General features: G+C 43.7%; 5 protein-coding genes across 5 annotated transcripts; 3 read left to right on the forward strand and 2 right to left on the reverse strand.

Annotated features, from left to right (window-relative positions):
* Nucleotides 1-6,768: 6,768 nt before the first annotated feature.
* RHO25_011118 (uncharacterized protein) lies at nt 6,769-9,524 on the forward strand (the record flags this gene model as incomplete). The annotated part of the gene is made up of 6 exons (XM_023602009.1): nt 6,769-6,858; nt 6,907-7,188; nt 7,242-7,577; nt 7,628-7,720; nt 8,385-8,503; nt 8,555-9,524. The coding sequence occupies 6 exons, from the start codon at nt 6,769-6,771 to the stop codon at nt 9,522-9,524; spliced, it is 1,890 nt and encodes a 629-aa protein (XP_023451357.1).
* Nucleotides 9,525-9,656: 132 nt separating this feature from the next.
* On the reverse strand, nt 9,657-11,450 carry RHO25_011119 (uncharacterized protein; the record flags this gene model as incomplete). The annotated part of the gene is made up of 4 exons (XM_023602008.1): nt 9,657-9,747; nt 9,799-10,836; nt 10,892-11,027; nt 11,102-11,450. The coding sequence occupies 4 exons, from the start codon at nt 11,448-11,450 to the stop codon at nt 9,657-9,659; spliced, it is 1,614 nt and encodes a 537-aa protein (XP_023450797.1).
* A 528-nt stretch (nt 11,451-11,978) lies between these two features.
* Nucleotides 11,979-13,028, reverse strand: RHO25_011120 (uncharacterized protein; the record flags this gene model as incomplete). Its single annotated transcript, XM_023602007.2, has 2 exons — nt 11,979-12,673; nt 12,968-13,028. 2 exons carry the CDS (start codon nt 13,026-13,028, stop codon nt 11,979-11,981), a joined length of 756 nt encoding a protein of 251 aa, XP_023450804.1.
* Nucleotides 13,029-13,736: 708 nt separating this feature from the next.
* Nucleotides 13,737-14,235, forward strand: RHO25_011121 (uncharacterized protein; the record flags this gene model as incomplete). The annotated part of the gene is made up of 3 exons (XM_023602006.2): nt 13,737-13,749; nt 13,802-13,930; nt 13,991-14,235. The coding sequence occupies 3 exons, from the start codon at nt 13,737-13,739 to the stop codon at nt 14,233-14,235; spliced, it is 387 nt and encodes a 128-aa protein (XP_023450786.2).
* A 526-nt stretch (nt 14,236-14,761) lies between these two features.
* On the forward strand, nt 14,762-14,968 carry RHO25_011122 (uncharacterized protein; the record flags this gene model as incomplete). The annotated part of the gene is made up of 1 exon (XM_065603365.1): nt 14,762-14,968. One exon carries the CDS (start codon nt 14,762-14,764, stop codon nt 14,966-14,968), a length of 207 nt encoding a protein of 68 aa, XP_065459437.1.
* Nucleotides 14,969-16,036: the final 1,068 nt, after the last annotated feature.

The following is a 16,036-nucleotide window of genomic DNA, read 5'->3' on the forward strand; positions in this document are numbered from 1 at the left end:
ATATTAGCTTCGAGGTCCTTACTATAGTTATAGTAATATTTAGCTATCTCCTTAAATTTAGTAATATTAGCTATAAGGTTTTTAACGACCTTCTTAGTAGTATCGTCTAACGAGAGGTCTATTATATCTTCGAGTCGCTTCCTAGACTCTTCGAAGTTATCGCTAAGCTAGGTATTCTTAGCTTCGAAGTAGTTAGCTTAACGAGAGAGGACGTAGTACTTCTCTTAATTAAAGTTATATATAGCTTAAAGGCCTTCGAGTTACTAAAGAGCTATATAGTAATCGAAGTAAAGGTAACGAATAATAGTATATATACTTTCTAGAGTAGCTCGGACTTAGTTATAGAGCTTAAAAGCGCTTAGATTCTATAGCTAGTTAGTAGAGATATAGACTTCCTTACTAGTATTATCTTAGAAAGTAATCTCGTCTTATTCGGCGAGAGTAGGTTAGAACTTAAGAAGGTTAATAGGTTCTTCTTTAGGTTCGGTAGCTTCTTCGATAGTAGCGAGTTATTCTTTAATAGCCTTCTATCGTTAAGCGAACTTACTATCTAGGTCGCGGCTCTAGATCTATAATTATAATTATAACTATAACTCGACGTAGTTGTTTAAAAGCGATATACGGAAGGAGTAGCGGCGGCTATTCTTACCGCTAATACTACTCGGCTTCGCTATTATTAAGATAACGAGTAGACTATAAACCGTATATATAAAAAAAGAGAGTCGCGCTTAATACTACGACCTACTATATTTATATTATATACTATATAATTGTCGATATCGCGCTTTGTCGTAGCGACTTACTATAAACTATAAACCGTATAAACCTAGTTATATAGATTAGTCTTATAAAGTATAATAGTATAAGATATTATAGTAGAACAGAAGTCGTAAGATAAGGTATCTAAGAAGAGCGCGAGAGAACGCGCGACTAAATATAAGAAACGCGTATCGCGGAACGTACCGTACTACGATATATATACGGCGTTACGTGCCGTTAAGACTATTTACTACTATATCGTAGGCGAGGTCGTAATAACTAGTTATTAGTATATTATATACTAGTAGCTAGAAGCTGCTCTTCTCTATTCTTACCGACTTCCTAAAGTAAACTATTACCTACTTTTCGTCTTTTTCTAGTTCCTTTAGGCTAGTCTTACTAGTAGCGAATACTCTTACTCTATTATAAGTTTTCTAGACTCCGACTATATTGCTACCTATAGTTTTAATACTCTTAAGAATATCCGTATAGGACCTTTTCTTTAGAGCTTCGCGTTTCTTTCCTTCTAGTACTCGGATCGTAGTTACGTAACTAACTGCGAGTATATAGTACGTATCCTATTCTCTTTCGGTAGTCGTAGGAGAGGTAGTTTTTAGAGTCGCCGCGCGTATTATAGCGGCGAGTTTGCTTACCTCTTTAGTAAGCTAGTCGATTCGGTCGCCCTAAATAGAGTAGAGGAGGAGTAGAGACGCGACTTCGTACGCGTTATAGAAGGCAGAGAGGATAGAGTCCTTAAGTAAGAAGGTTTCGGTCTCGAGGACCTATCTAGCTCTATTAAGTCTATCTATTAGGTCTATTTATATCTAGTATATTAGTATAGTAGTTGCTAGGTTTATAGAGTACGTTATACTCTTCGAAGTAACCTTTAGCGTCGCTAGTAGAGGCCTTAGTTAACTACCTATTCCTTCGCTACTATTACTAGAGGCCCTCCTATCTATCTCTTTAGTTTACTAGCTATCGCTAGTAGTTACTTCGTCTTTACTATTTATGTTTTCTTCTTAATAAATAGTACTTCTTCTAATAGTTTTATCTAAATAACTAGTTTCCTAGATAATAAAATAAGTATAAATTTTAGTAGTTAAATACTATATTACTAGCTAAATTAGCTTTAAGAAACAAGATTTACTCCTAGACTAGATATAAAAAGAATATTCTTAAGAATAATCTATTTTCCTCTTTTTCTACTTATTACTATATTTCCTATATATATAGCTATTAGATAGCTACTTCTAACTTTAATCTACTTTTTTCTCTAAAGAGATTTTAGTTCTCTAAAAAGTAATTCTTAGTTAGTTATATATAATAAAGTATAGGAGTTAAGTAGCTATCTTAATAGATAGATAGATAAATTCTTATACGCTAGTCTATCTCTTTTAACTAGAGTAAGTAGTACGCTCTATATTTTTCGTAGGTAGAAAAGCTCTCGTACTAATACTCCGGTAGAAAAACCTCCTTATATCTTTATATTTTATAGTAAGCTCTATATAGCCTACTACTTCTATAGTTTCTAGTTCTTCTTAGGATAATTTATATTATCTTAATAGTTTAGATCCTTTATAGTAGTTCTCCTTAGTTGTTTCTTATATTATTATTACTTAGGAGCCTAGTCCTCTTATCTACTAGCTTAGAGACTTAAGCCTATATATATAGTCCTAGTCTCTATACTAGTATCTATACTATATTAACTTCTCTACTTTAAAGAGTTAGAGGATTTCTTTAGAGTCTAAGTCCTTCTAAGCTTAGATAGTCTACCTTATACTCTTATACTTAGCTAGAAGTATAAAAAGTAGATACTTAATTCTTATATTAGAAGTCTTATAGTATAACTCTCTTTAGTAAATCTCTATAATCCTTTTTCTAAAATTACTAAAGTAGATCTATAATTTCCTAATTATATTCTCTAGTTCTATCTTAAAAGTTATAAATTCTTAGATAATAGCTATTATATATATCTATTAGACTTTGCTATATTTTATATATAGCTTTATCTAGATATTATATACTCTTATCTTATCTATTATCTTATCTTAGTTATCTATATAAAGACTTTCTATTAGAATATAGATTACTTTTATATTATTCTTCTACTATTTTAAACTAAACTCTAAAAAAGTAGTACTTTTCTCTTTACTTAATAAAGCTTTAGATACTTTAGCTAGAGTAGGTACTAATAATCTCTTTAAGTCTAAGATTATTTAAAAGATTTCTTTTCCTCTAAGTATATTTTCCTATAGCTTAAACTATAGTTTCTAGTTCTCTCTTATTAGAATTAGTATTCTCCTTCTATATAATTTACTTATTAAATCTATTTCTATAAAATTAAGTAAATAAATCTAAACTCTAGAAATATAAGCTCTTTTAATCTAATTAGTAGCTTCTAGATTTCTGCTTTCTCTAGTTACTAAGACTCTTCTCTTTTAGCTAAAGTATTTAAAGACTCTTCTCTTTTATAGAAGTTAGTTAGATTCTTAAGTAGAGAACTTCTAAAAGATCTACTTTCTTAGAAGAGTACTACTAGCTAGTTCTAAAATATTAGTAGTACTTAGTACTTAGGCCTAGTCTTATCTATTTAGATACTAGAATCTAAAGCTAATTCTTTCCTTTTTATATTCTTTTAGTATACTTCTCTTTTAAAATAGAGTTTACTTTACTAGGCTTTTCTCTATTTTACTTATCTTTTAGAGACTTCTAGCTTATAAATAGGATCTTCTAAAGCTTTAAAGTAGTATAGATAGAATATACTTCTAGTTTCTCTTATACTCTTTTCCTACTTCTCTATTTAGTTAATACTATAGATCCTATAAGAGGTAATATATATTACTTTAAGAATAAGAAAGCTAACTCTTACTACTTAGAGCCTCTCTATAAACCTAGGCTTATAACCTATTAAATTATATTCTTATAGATACTTATTAGATAGGTATAATATAATAGAAGTAGAGATAATAAGTAGGAACTAATCGAGTTAATTATATTAGTTAGTTATAGGTTATATCTTACTTCTAAGATAAGTATTAGCTAGGTTATATAACCTAGTATTATATAACCTATATTACCTAATCCTAATTCCTAAAGTATCTCTTAGAATATCTAACTAGACTATACTTTCTAATACTAAGTATACTAATTTTATAGCGTATCTAGTATATAGCTAGGAACTACTAGCTTCTACTATATAAACTTCTAAGACTAAGCTTTTAAATAATCTAGAACTACTTTCCTTATAGCTTAAATCGAACGCTATTTATTATAATTTCCTCGACTATTATTTTAATAAGAAAGTATAGAAGAGCTATAAGAATATAGTTACTAATATCGTTTATTAGCTATATACTTTTAATTTAGTTAAGATTAGTAATATATCGAGTAATTTATAAGTAAAGGAAAGCTTTAAGATTAGTATATAGCTTATACTTATTTATAACTATAGTAAGTAGAAGGCGTATATAAGATTAAGAAATAAGCGGCTAACTACTAGCTAACTCTCGCTAGATATTTCTTTATAATACTATAGCCGAATAGAATTCTAAGACTTAGAGATACTTCTATATAGTTATAGCTTAGAGTCTATTAATTTTAGTATATATATCTAATAGTATTATACTATTTTAAAACCTCTATAGAAGTTATACTATTAGCTTTAAACTCCTCGAATTTACTAGTAGATATAGCTATAAGTATTAGTCGTAACTATAGCTCTTAAAGTAATAGCTAGTATACTTCTAATTATTTTCGTTATTTATTAACTAATTTACTATCTACTATAGAAAGTTACTATAGTCGTTATTAATCGCTAAACTATAGTTATTCTAGTACTACTTAATCTAGTTCTTTAGTATATTAAACGACTATTTAATAGAATTAAAATTAGACGAGTATAGAGATAAGTATTTAAGATAATAACTAGCTACTAATACTACTTAAGTAAGGTATATATAGTAGTAAATTAACGCGTTATCTATAATTAGAATACTATTTTCTTCTACTTACGATAATATCTCTAATACTATCTAGTTAATAAATACTTCCTTTATAATTCTACTTTAGATAATTAGCGCGCCTAGTAAATAGCTATTTATAGTATATACTAGATAAACCGAGTACTTCTCTAACTACTTTATAGACGCCTTAGTATCTATTAGATAATTAACTCTTAACTATAAATACTTCTACTAACTAGTCTATATATTACTCGCCGACTTATCGATAAATATAAGTTTATCGTACTACTAATCTAACCTCTTTATAAGCTATATATTCCTTAGAATTATATTCTATTTACTAGTAATCTACTAAGCTATCTTATAACTAAATCTATATTAAAATAATACGTTCTAAATCGTTCTATTACTTACTACTACGCTATAGTCTTTATAATTAAATAGATACTACGCTACCTTATTTAAATAGATATTAGAATTAGCTATAATATACTTAAAAAGAAAGCGTTTATAGTCGGTATTTAAGAGGTACTTCCGGCTTATCTTAATACTCTAAGGTACGAATAGTATACTAAATAGCTCGAAGAATAACTATATCTTATTAATAGTAGAATAAAATAATCTATAGCGCCTTACTAGCGCTTAGTTTAATAACTCGATAGTATTAAAAGCTAACTATAGTTTATAGCAGATTTCTGCGTCTATACGCGTACCTCGAGATATCTAAGAGGTAGTTAAATAACGCGATAACTATCTATAAATAGTACTAAATTACGAATCTCGAATAGTAATACCTCGGAATTAGAAGACCTACGACGTAAACACGACAATAGTAACTATAGGACGAGAAAGACGAGTTTGTATGCTAATTACTATGCAGCGCGTCGCGACTACCCCACGCCGAGTGGACGAACTATTTTTGCTAGCGTTCTAACCTGATTCGACCTGACTCACCTGCCCCAGAAAGCCCGGATCACCATTAGAAGCTGCACTTACATACATGCAGAATGCACCTGCGGAGCAAGTGAGAAGTAGGAAGGCACTGGGATGGATTTCCTGCTCATGGTCTGGCCACTTGCCTTTCTTTGCGAGTCAACAAGCTGACGTTGTATTCTCCGTAACACACCTCAAGCCTTTGCGTTGCGGAGGCGAAATTTAAGCGGCACTGTGCACGGCAAGTGTCGCACGGTGGATAATTCGGGAGTGCCAGCGCTGCGTGACCTCTTTGCTGTGATTTCAGGGTGTCTACCTTGAGTCAGACCATGTTGGTATTGTGGTACGAGTTGAGCGAGTACGAGACCGAAGAGCGGAGAGGACTGTCGAAGTTGGAGCAGGGTAAGACTTTATCCGCAGGCATTGGCCATTCGTCTGCTGAACATGGACTTGGCGTTCAAGCCTCCGTGGCAGTGGCTCCGAACAGAACGGAAATGCCGAGACTAAGGTACAGTTGATTAGAACAAGATTCTCCTAACTCCCACATCGGACCTAGGAAGCGACTTTCGAATATTCGGGCGCCAGTTAACAGCAAGGAAGGTCCGGACTTGACTTGCCGGGCAGCTTGTGACGTTAGATACAAGCAAGTTCTTTCGATGTCGAGAACCATTTAGCTGAGTGCATAACAATAGCCGAAGTCTCAGGATTCTTTGGCTTTCACTACTCACGCGAGGGCTTTTCATAACTCCACGCTGTGCACCAAGATATCGTGCAAGCTTACAAATGTTGAGAACTCTACAAGCATTTGCAAGCCTTGGTTGCCACGAATGAAATGGATCGCTGTCTAGGCCACTGACGCCGTGAGCGGGGACGGATGAACTCTTGGCACCCTTCTGGTACCTTTATGGCAATGCAGTTGTTTGTAAGCCACGAGAACCTGGACTTAGAGTCTTGATGTCGTCTCAAAGGCCGGTGCTTGGGGAGCATATAAGAGCAATGGCATCGTCCTACCACTTCGCTGCCGCATCTATTGACAGTCCCACGAGGCCCTCCAGCACACCTTCGATCTATCAGGCTTTTGCTTCGATTTCATTCCCAAGATCTCGGGAGGAACATGTCCCAAATTCGAGTAGCAATCGTCGGCGCCTCAGGTGAGGCTGGCCGATCGATTGTGAGCGGATTGCTCGAACAGAAAACGACTTTCGTAAGTTGTTCGATCGTCTCCATCATTCGTGTTAGATAACCATGATAGGACATCTCTGTATTTGTACGCCCAGGTACCGAAGATAAGCCCATCTACGCGACCTACAAAGATCAAGGCATCTCCATAGTGTCCTACATCCCTGGCGATATTGAGCAGTTGGGATCAAAGCTGAGAAATATCGATGTCTTGATATCGGCCGTAACCGCCACAGCGTACGACGAACAAATACCTTTCATTGTTGCTGCCAAAAAGGCCGGCGTAAAGAGATTCTTGCCATCAGCGTACTCTACTGTACAGCCTCCAGAAGGCGTCAGCGCTCTTCGCAATCATGTACGTCTGTTTCCGGAGTCCATTTGGAGGTGTTCTAACAAGGGTGCGAATAGCGACAACGCATCTTGAACGAAGTTCTCAGGAACTACTTGCCGTATACCTATGTCGAGTTCGGCTGGTGGTATCAATCAATTGTCCCCGAGATCCCCTCTGGCCGGACGGGCTATCTCAAGTTGAACTTTCCAGTCAAGGAGAACGCCATACCAGGCGATGGCAGTGCCAGACTGGCCATCACCGATATTTGGGACGTGGGTCGATATATTGCCAGAATCATCGCTGATCCACGAATATTGAACAAGTCCGTTTTCGCTTATGCAGAGGTGCACACCGTGAACGGGCTATATGATATCTGGGACGACGTTACCAAAGAAACGGTAACTCGCAACTACGTACGTACCTTGTCGCTGTGTGCTTGCCAAGTTTGCTGATTTGAGCGCAGCTTAACGAAGAGCAAATCGAGGAAATGATCTCGAAAGGCAAAGCTGGTATCGAGTCCGGCAGCCCAGATTTGCAAGCCTTTGCAAATTTGCATGTAGGCCAATATTGGCGCAGCTGGGGTATCAGGGAAGACAATACACCAGAGAACGCAAGGTACTTGAGATCATAAGCCAGTCGCTTATCCAGAATGGGTAGAAAGAGCTGTAGCAGGAGAAATTAAATCGCCGTTGGCCTAAGGGCATGGTCTGAAGATCAAAGCCTGCGCAGAGCAGCACAAGTCTCAGATATCGAGGCTCTGCCTAGGCAACCAGTGAACAAGCGGGTTCACGTATGACACGATGCTCAGTCACGGTCCAGACTTATTCCTAGCTTCTTTGACAGCGCCATGTTGTGAAAATGATAGAAGTACTCCGCAGGAACAGAGACGCGTGCAAGATCCTCAGAAGATGGCCTTCAGTCTTCTATCCGCATCGGCCATTGTGCTGAGGAAATTTCAAGGAGCAGATGGCATGCTCTACTGGTCGACCTGCGGAACGTCTCGCCTTGTGCCTTGTATTGCTGCAACGTTTGCAGTGAAAAGAGAAAGATGCCCATGTCCGGAAGGTCGTTAGTGTGATATGAGAGCATTACAAGGTTGTCGTACGAGCACGCGTGTGTGGACGAAGTTCACTGCTGTTGTGATTGCATGTGGCGTTCAGCCACTGTGGCTGTGATCAAAGTAGGAATGACGCTTTGTGGGCTGCTGACCACATCTCAAGTTTCAAGCTCCAAGTCCGCCTGCACAACCTACACCTCTCTCGATCCACCTCCGCTCTCTCCTCTCCCCTACCGACATGTCTAGCAAAATCCAAAAGGTGCTCGCGCGCCAGAAAGCCAAGTCCGACCCTCAACAGCTCTTCCCAACGGACCACTGCTGACCCATCACCAGAATCGAAGAAGGCGACTTCTACGAAGCTCACCAACAGCTCCGAACAGTCGCCAACCGCTACATCAAATCCGACCCTCCGGCCGCCATCGATATCCTACACAATGGAGCACTCATGCTGCTCAAAGCTGGAGAAGGAGGATCTGGAGCCGATCTCAGCATATATCTCATCGACGTCTACCAGAAAGCGGAGGTGAAACCGGATACAGCCAGCAAGGCACGACTGTTGTCATTACTGCGGGCGTTCCCGCTCAACGAGCCCGGCAAAAAGAAGTTCGTTACAGGCATCGTCGAATGGTCTAGTAAACTTGGCGAGTTCCCGGCAGGTGATCCGGAGCTGCATCATGTCATTGGGTCACTATATGCAGAAGAGGGCGAAGTCTACGACGCGGAGCGACACCTTACACTTGGCACAAGCGACAGTGCGCAAGTATTCGCGGATATGGAGTACACGTGGTACAGCGACGACGAGCCTAGTACGGCTAGCCATTATGCTGCACGCGCTGTCTTCCCATACCTGCTCATTGGCAACACAAGGGCAGCGAACAAAGCCCTGCTCCTCTTCACCTCCCGCCTGAGCACCTCACATCCCGGCCTCGGCGTACAGTCAATATCGAGCCCGAGCTCCGACATTCGAATTTACCCATCTCTCCCACTCCTCAACTTCCTCGGCCTCCTCCTGCTAGCCGTGCAACGCGGCAGCTCAGACCTCTTCAAGCAGCTCAAACAACACTACGCTGCTCATCTGAAAGAGGTTTCGGCCTGGGACGAGCCTCTACTGCAAATTGGGGAGATGTACTTCGGCATCAAGATCCCGAGTCAAAGCAACCCGATGTTCGATATGATGAGCAGTATGCTCATGGGTGGCAGCAATCCGTTTGCGCCGAAGAAGAGGGAGCCGGCGAAGGTGGGACAGGCTGCGATTGCGGAGAAGCCGGGCACTCCTCAGCCTCCTGCGCCGGGTGTGGATTAGAAACTGTATGATAGACAGCGAGACTGAGCGTATACGTGCAGATACCCTAGCATTTATGATATGAGATGAGCATGATTATGGGCCTCGAAACTGCTTCAACATCTGTGCCCTTGTCCTTTGCGCTGAACAGCTTCAGGTTGACTCAGGCTCCAGGCTGCACACATTCCCAGCTCCCCGGAAGAGAGGAATCGCCTCCTCGGTACTTTTGTTCGTCAGCGGCCACCTGATTTCCAGTCAGTCATGTTATACCCCACAGATGTACGAGTAGACTCACTTGCAATGTCTCCTCCTCAACTGCACCCCCAACTCAACCGTATCATCCACAAACTTCGTCCCCAGAACCGTTTCCGGCGCCCTACCCTTCTCAACCCACTCCACAAGCGCAGCAAACACATTCTCCTTCGCCTCGAACGAAATCCCTGCTGCACTTGCCCCACCCAACTGCCCCAGAACCCAACCTCCAGGCCCAGAATTACAATGCCCCATCCCGGAAATTCTAAAATATCTCACCCACTCATCCATCTCCCCATAACTCTTCCCCGTGGCATTCCTCATCCTCTCATAAAACCTCGGCGTATTAAAACTCGTAATCTGTTGATCCTGCAAACCATGATACATCACTAATCTCCCGCCTCGTTGTCGAAAAGCTCGAAAATCTTTCGGCCAAGTTCTGATATTCCCTGGATTTTTCAATTCTGCGAAGGATGCGTCGGCAGTGGAAAAAGTGTATGGATCCCAGGAGGGGTTGTTGTAGACTATGTATTTGAACCATTCGACTGAGAGAGAAAAAGGTTGGCCGGAGAGGACACCTGTTGAGGCGGCGATTTCGGCGCCGGGTTGGAGGGGTGGGTAGATGAGGGTTTTGTTGGGGTAGGTGTAGGGTTGGTAGATTTTTGAGATGGGGTGGATTTGTTGGGGGGTTAGGCAATTAGTTGTTTGGGAGGAGGAGGAGCAGAGGAGTTTGGCAGGGTCGGAGTTGCATTGGAGAGGGTCTTCGATTACGTTATCGTGGACACCGTCTAGGGCGTCGCATTGTCGAAGGACTTCGTCGTGGACGAAGGTACGCCAGGATTCGGGTGGGATGTAGTCGGTGGAGGTGTTGAGTGGGAAGTGGCCTCGCCAGGAGTACAGGTTGTTGAAGTCTACCGCGGGTGCTCCGGCTAAGATTGCATCGTAGTCGGCAGGATATTTGTCGGCGGCATCGATGCCTTGTCTGCCACCGAGTGAGCAGCCGATGTAGTATGATACCTTGTGTGATTTGCGGTAGAATTTGCGGGCGAGCTTTTTGCCTACTTGGGCCGTTGTGTGGAGGCTGTCGCGGAGTTAGCCAACATGGCAGAGAGGATATGGATACGAAGTCAACGAACGAGCGGTGAGCATAGTCCTCTACGACATCGTCGTTGTTGAGCGCAGTGATGAGCGTCGTTCCATTATGCCCATTGTTCGCGCCAGCAGTAGCGAAACCATTCTGAGAGCCATATGCAAGATCCTCGTAGCGGATACCTGTAGTTTCTTGTCAGTAGCCTCATACACGACATCGCTATCTGTAATCCGCAGCCGCAGCGAGGCTAACCTACATCCATCCACGCCACCGTTCCCAGTGGCCAAGAATCTCCCTTCCCATTTCTCAGGCAGCCAGAGTTCGAACGTGATACTTGATCGATGCGACGTTGGTATGGAAAGTGCTATGCGGCACACTGCTCCTGGGACAACTTGGCTATTTCGATTACAGCTCGCAACATTATCCCGTAATGTCAAATTGGTTCCAGGCGCAACGTATTCCAGAACGTTGCGAGTAGCATTCTTGACGTGCTTCTCGGGCTTGAAAGAACGACATCGTGCTTCGAAGTCTTTTTGTTGCTTATGCGCATCTACTGTGACCACGAGTAGAAGCCAAAGGTGGCTTAGAACAATTCCAACAAACATGATAATCTAGGGTCAAAGCTGTGAAGAAGGCAGCCCGCAGCTCAGCGAGGCTTAGCATTCTTGTACTGTAGACTGGTTCGGACGTGAAGAATAGTTGCTCCGCACTGCACATGCCCTGTCATGTGGGTGAGCCGTACCAGACCGGGTAAAAAGGAACGTGCGAATGCTGGGAGGATCATGCGGTCGGTGGCGTCCACGCATTAGTGGAGCGGCAATCGGCTTCTGTCATTCATTGTGCGGGGTTGGAAAAGCGTTCTGTGATACAATGTGTGAGCGGCTTGCTACTTCACAGAAGAGGAAGGTGGTGAGAGTGGCCGATGTCGGAGTCTCCAGAATTAGAGGTCTTGTATGGCTCGTTTGCTTGCTTGGGGACAGGGGCGTGCTGATCGTGCTCTGTCGTCTACAGTGGGATATGCATGTTCCTGATCGATGGCTTGGAGGTATGGGTAACGTACCCACATCGTACGTGCCTAAGCTCCAAACCCGTGGAAGCCTGAAGTGCCAGATCACTTCATCGATCTTGCGTGCTCATGAAATCTCAACAGCACCCTCTGGAACACCCTTCACACTTCTCAACCTCCTCGAGAAGAATTGCATGATGGGCAGCATCTCGTCACGATTTGCAGGCATCGCATCTCCGCTCCTTCTATACCTCTTCACCTCAACATGCTGAAACACTCTCTTCAACTTGTCTTCGGACTCTCTAGTCACAATCGAGCCGCCATCATCGTTCCCACAACAAACCAGTACCGGCGTCCTACATTTTGGATCCAGTGAAGCCGGAGCATCGGATGACAATCCAGCTCCAATACTAATCACACCACCCAACTCGACCAAAGCAGGATCCTTCGCCTGATGTGCTTGATCAATCGCAACAGCTGTAGATAGTGCAGCCATACCGCCCTGCCCGAATCCAAAAAGCAGAATCTCACGTAGACGAAACTCGCATTTTTCGACAAGAATTTCTCGGATCAGAATCTTGAGCAGCTCTGAAGTCTGCTTGAAACCTCCATCTGCGTCAATTCCGCCAGACGAATTGTCGAAGATTATGTCATCACCCCAGTGCCAGCCTCCGAGATCGAGTAGAGCTTGTGGCGCTTGGATCGATATGCAGCAGGTTTCTGGGAGGTTCATCTGCTTTCCGAGATTGGTGAAGGAGGTATGGGAATCTCCCAGGCCGTGAAGCAAGATGAGAATGTTGGTGGGAGCATCGTTGCCGGGTGCTGGGATCCGTTAGCAGGACGTGATACTTACTATGTTGTGGTGGAATGACAAAGCAGGGTGTAGTCTCAGATTGTGTCTGAGATGGAAATTTCACGCAAAATGGGATCCATAGCAATGACCGCTGGTGTCTGGAGAGGCAGGCGCCGAGGACACGTTTGTTGTGTTCTGGAAAGGACAATGTGTTCCATGCGGAGCTGAGGTTTTGGCAGTGGCAGAAGCGGCGGAGGAGAGCTTGGAAGGGTGGCATGCAGGCAGCTCTGGAAAATCGCGAAGTAGCATGAGCATTGACTTACGGGGAACGATGTCTACCTTGACCTTCTGCGGAAAGTCACCAATCGTGGGAAGGCGGCCCATACTGGATCGGGGGGCCTAGAGAGCTTCTGCAGGTACCACGTTGGCTACGGTGAAGCTGGGTAAACTCTCGGCGGGACGGTGAGAACGCTCGCTTCGGCTGTCTCTGGCAGGCAGCTCAACGCAGGAGGTTCGGTTGATTTCACAATGCCGTGATGAGGCAAAGTCGGGAACGTCGTGTTGGTGGCTCAGCGCAGCCACAAATGCCGCACTTCGTTTCTGCACTGCCACGTCATCCGCGCAGCCAGGGGCTCGATACCAAGCACTCTTGGCAGGGAGCTTAGCCGGCTTGTTTTGTGTGACGAACCGGGGTCTGATCGAGTCTAGACGTCAGCCCACCTCGCATCGGCCAAATCATGTTTCCATTGTGCATCATTTCGCGGCCATGCTGGCACGGCAGTTGAGGGCGCTGCTTGGTGGCGGCGCAGGCGGCCTCTCGTTCACTCGCCTGCAGAGCTCACACGGCGCGTTCCATGGCCAGCTGAACGAGGCCAATGCACGCGGCGACGCCATGCGTACCATCATCAGCAGCTCATCGTAAGCAGCAAGTGGGACGCGTCACGCAGGGTCTTTGCTCTGCCTTCTCGTGGAGGGGTATATAGGCGCTGTCTGCCAGCTCAATAATTTCTACTTTTTACCATCAAGCAATAGCAGCTCGAAAAACAGCAAAACACTCTCACAGACTTCATCTCGCACACCACAATCTCCAAAATGTTCGGCTTTGGTAAGACTGAGCTCCCAGAAGCGCCTCAGTTCATCATCTGACCACTCAATAGACGAAGGACGTGACAACTATCAGCAGGCCTACGACAACGACAACAAGGCCGAGCTGTCTCATGAGATCCTCGCCGGAGGTGCCAGCTTCATGGCCATGAAGATGTTCGAGGACCGCCAACGCAAGGAGGGTAAGATCTTACCACCCGCCGAATCCCGCCTTCCTCCTCCAACCACTAACACCTACCCAGGCAAGCCAGTCTCCCACCAATTCGCCAAAGAACTCCTTGCAGGTTTCGCCGGTGGAGAAGTCGACCGCCTCGCCGAGACCAAGGGAGCCGACTACATTGATCGCGAGAAAGCCAAGCGTCAGGCGAGAGAGAACGCAGAGCAGATGTATGACCAGCACTATGGCAACAACTACGACCAGTATGATCCAAACCAGCAAGAGCCACCGAGGCATTTGAGGGAGCACTTCAATGATAACAACTGGTAAACGCTGTCAGTTTTGTGCAGGAACAACAAGGAGCAGTGCGGGCATACATACTGCGGAATATGGCCAGGTGCCTATGAATCCCCAAAGACAGTATCAAATGAATCCACAATATCCCTCTGATAACCTGTGCGATGCGACACACCCCAGCGATTCCTGTCACCTTGCATATACCATACTTGCAATTATGCAAGCCATTTGCTGATCACTCGATAGACAGCGGTCGCTCACAGATCCACACTCCTGAGGAACAATCCCCAAAAAATTCTCATAAATCATGTTCCTATACAAGCATATCATCAAAGTCATCTCTCATACAATCTGGTTTCCTTTGGTATCGTTTATGTCCTCCTAGCCACACACCTCCCGTAATACTCTACCAATGAATGATCGGAGATCATTCCTTCCCTCGCCCCCACGTTGGCACTCGTTCAGAGCATTCAGCTTCTAAACTCACATCAACAACTGACACCACCTCTGCATAGCCTCCTTACAAGCCAAAGAAGGCTCATCTTCTGTCTGCGCGCAAATGGCTTTGATGGCAGGAGCGAGTCGAACGCAAGCTCCAACGTCGACTCCTGGGGCTGGGTTCGGATCTGGTGAGGCTAAAGCTCTTGAGCTTCCGAGAACGAAGGTTGTTGTGATGAGGGAGAGGATTGATGGCTTCATGTCTGCTCCCGTGGACGTCCGATACGTGGAAATTGGTATGTCGGAGACGTCCTGGATCAATCGGTGAGCTATGAATTGATCGATTACTGATACGATCTATACGACCCGGGCCACAAGGTACCACTTACTGTCTGGTTGATACTTGTCTTAAAGTAAGATTTGATGAGATCTTAGTGCAGCATAGCAGAACGGCACAAGTGGTGCACGATGGACCGGAGGACTTTCCTCCTTATACTTTCATTTCGGGACTTGCATAGCCTTCGATGTTCTGTCTCTCCGCATACGAAAAGGCGCTCCACATCAACGACGATCTATGAGAGTCTTGACGTAAGCCTTCGCTTCGTGTGAAAGGCCAAGAGTTGCAGACGCAATTTGCGAAGTTCGGCGAAGTTGAATTCTCCGAAGAAGCCGGGAGGTTGGCTTTGGAGACTGTAGAGTCAGTTTCCTGATCATGACCATGGCGGTTTCGACAAGCACGTGCAGCTCAAGGGTATGCAAGAAGAGGTTGTACTTTCAGTGATGAGGAGCAACGAGAAACATCTGAACTCAGCAACTGTTGAAGATCAGAACTGAACCGCTGCACGGCAACCATCTCAGAAAGATGATCTTTCAATTCAGGCATTGCATACCCACAACTTTTGTGCTCGTCACCTTCGGAGACTTGGTCTCAATACCTTCTTCGATGATCAGGCAACAGGTTCTTTAGCGAGCTCGCTCATCCGTATCGTAGGAAGCGTCGCTCGCTTACGCTTTATATGTGCGACCTTGGCAGAACACATACACCTCCCCATGATCAGCTCCTCGTTGTTAAGAAGTGTTGCGAGGTCTGCTTAGCGTCCACGATGAAATCCGTCTGTATCACCGAATGCACCGAACAATATCCCGAATTTCAGCCAGACACTAACTTCGATGAACTTCACCACACCGCAACACACACTCTGTGAGCTTTGTGACGACTACTCGTAAACAATGCAACAAGATGTAAAGTGTTGTGTTGGATGATCAATGCCCTTGTCTTTTTCACGATTTCTCATCTAGTTCTATATACATACAATACCTTCAGAGTCAGCAACCTCGAGCCAGTCGCCTCTCACATCGAGATTCTCGATCGTTCGTTTCCCAGTATGCCGATGAG

This window comes from Cercospora beticola, chromosome 7, assembly GCF_033473495.1.
Source record: "Cercospora beticola chromosome 7, complete sequence".
NCBI classification, from domain to species: domain Eukaryota; kingdom Fungi; phylum Ascomycota; class Dothideomycetes; order Mycosphaerellales; family Mycosphaerellaceae; genus Cercospora; species Cercospora beticola.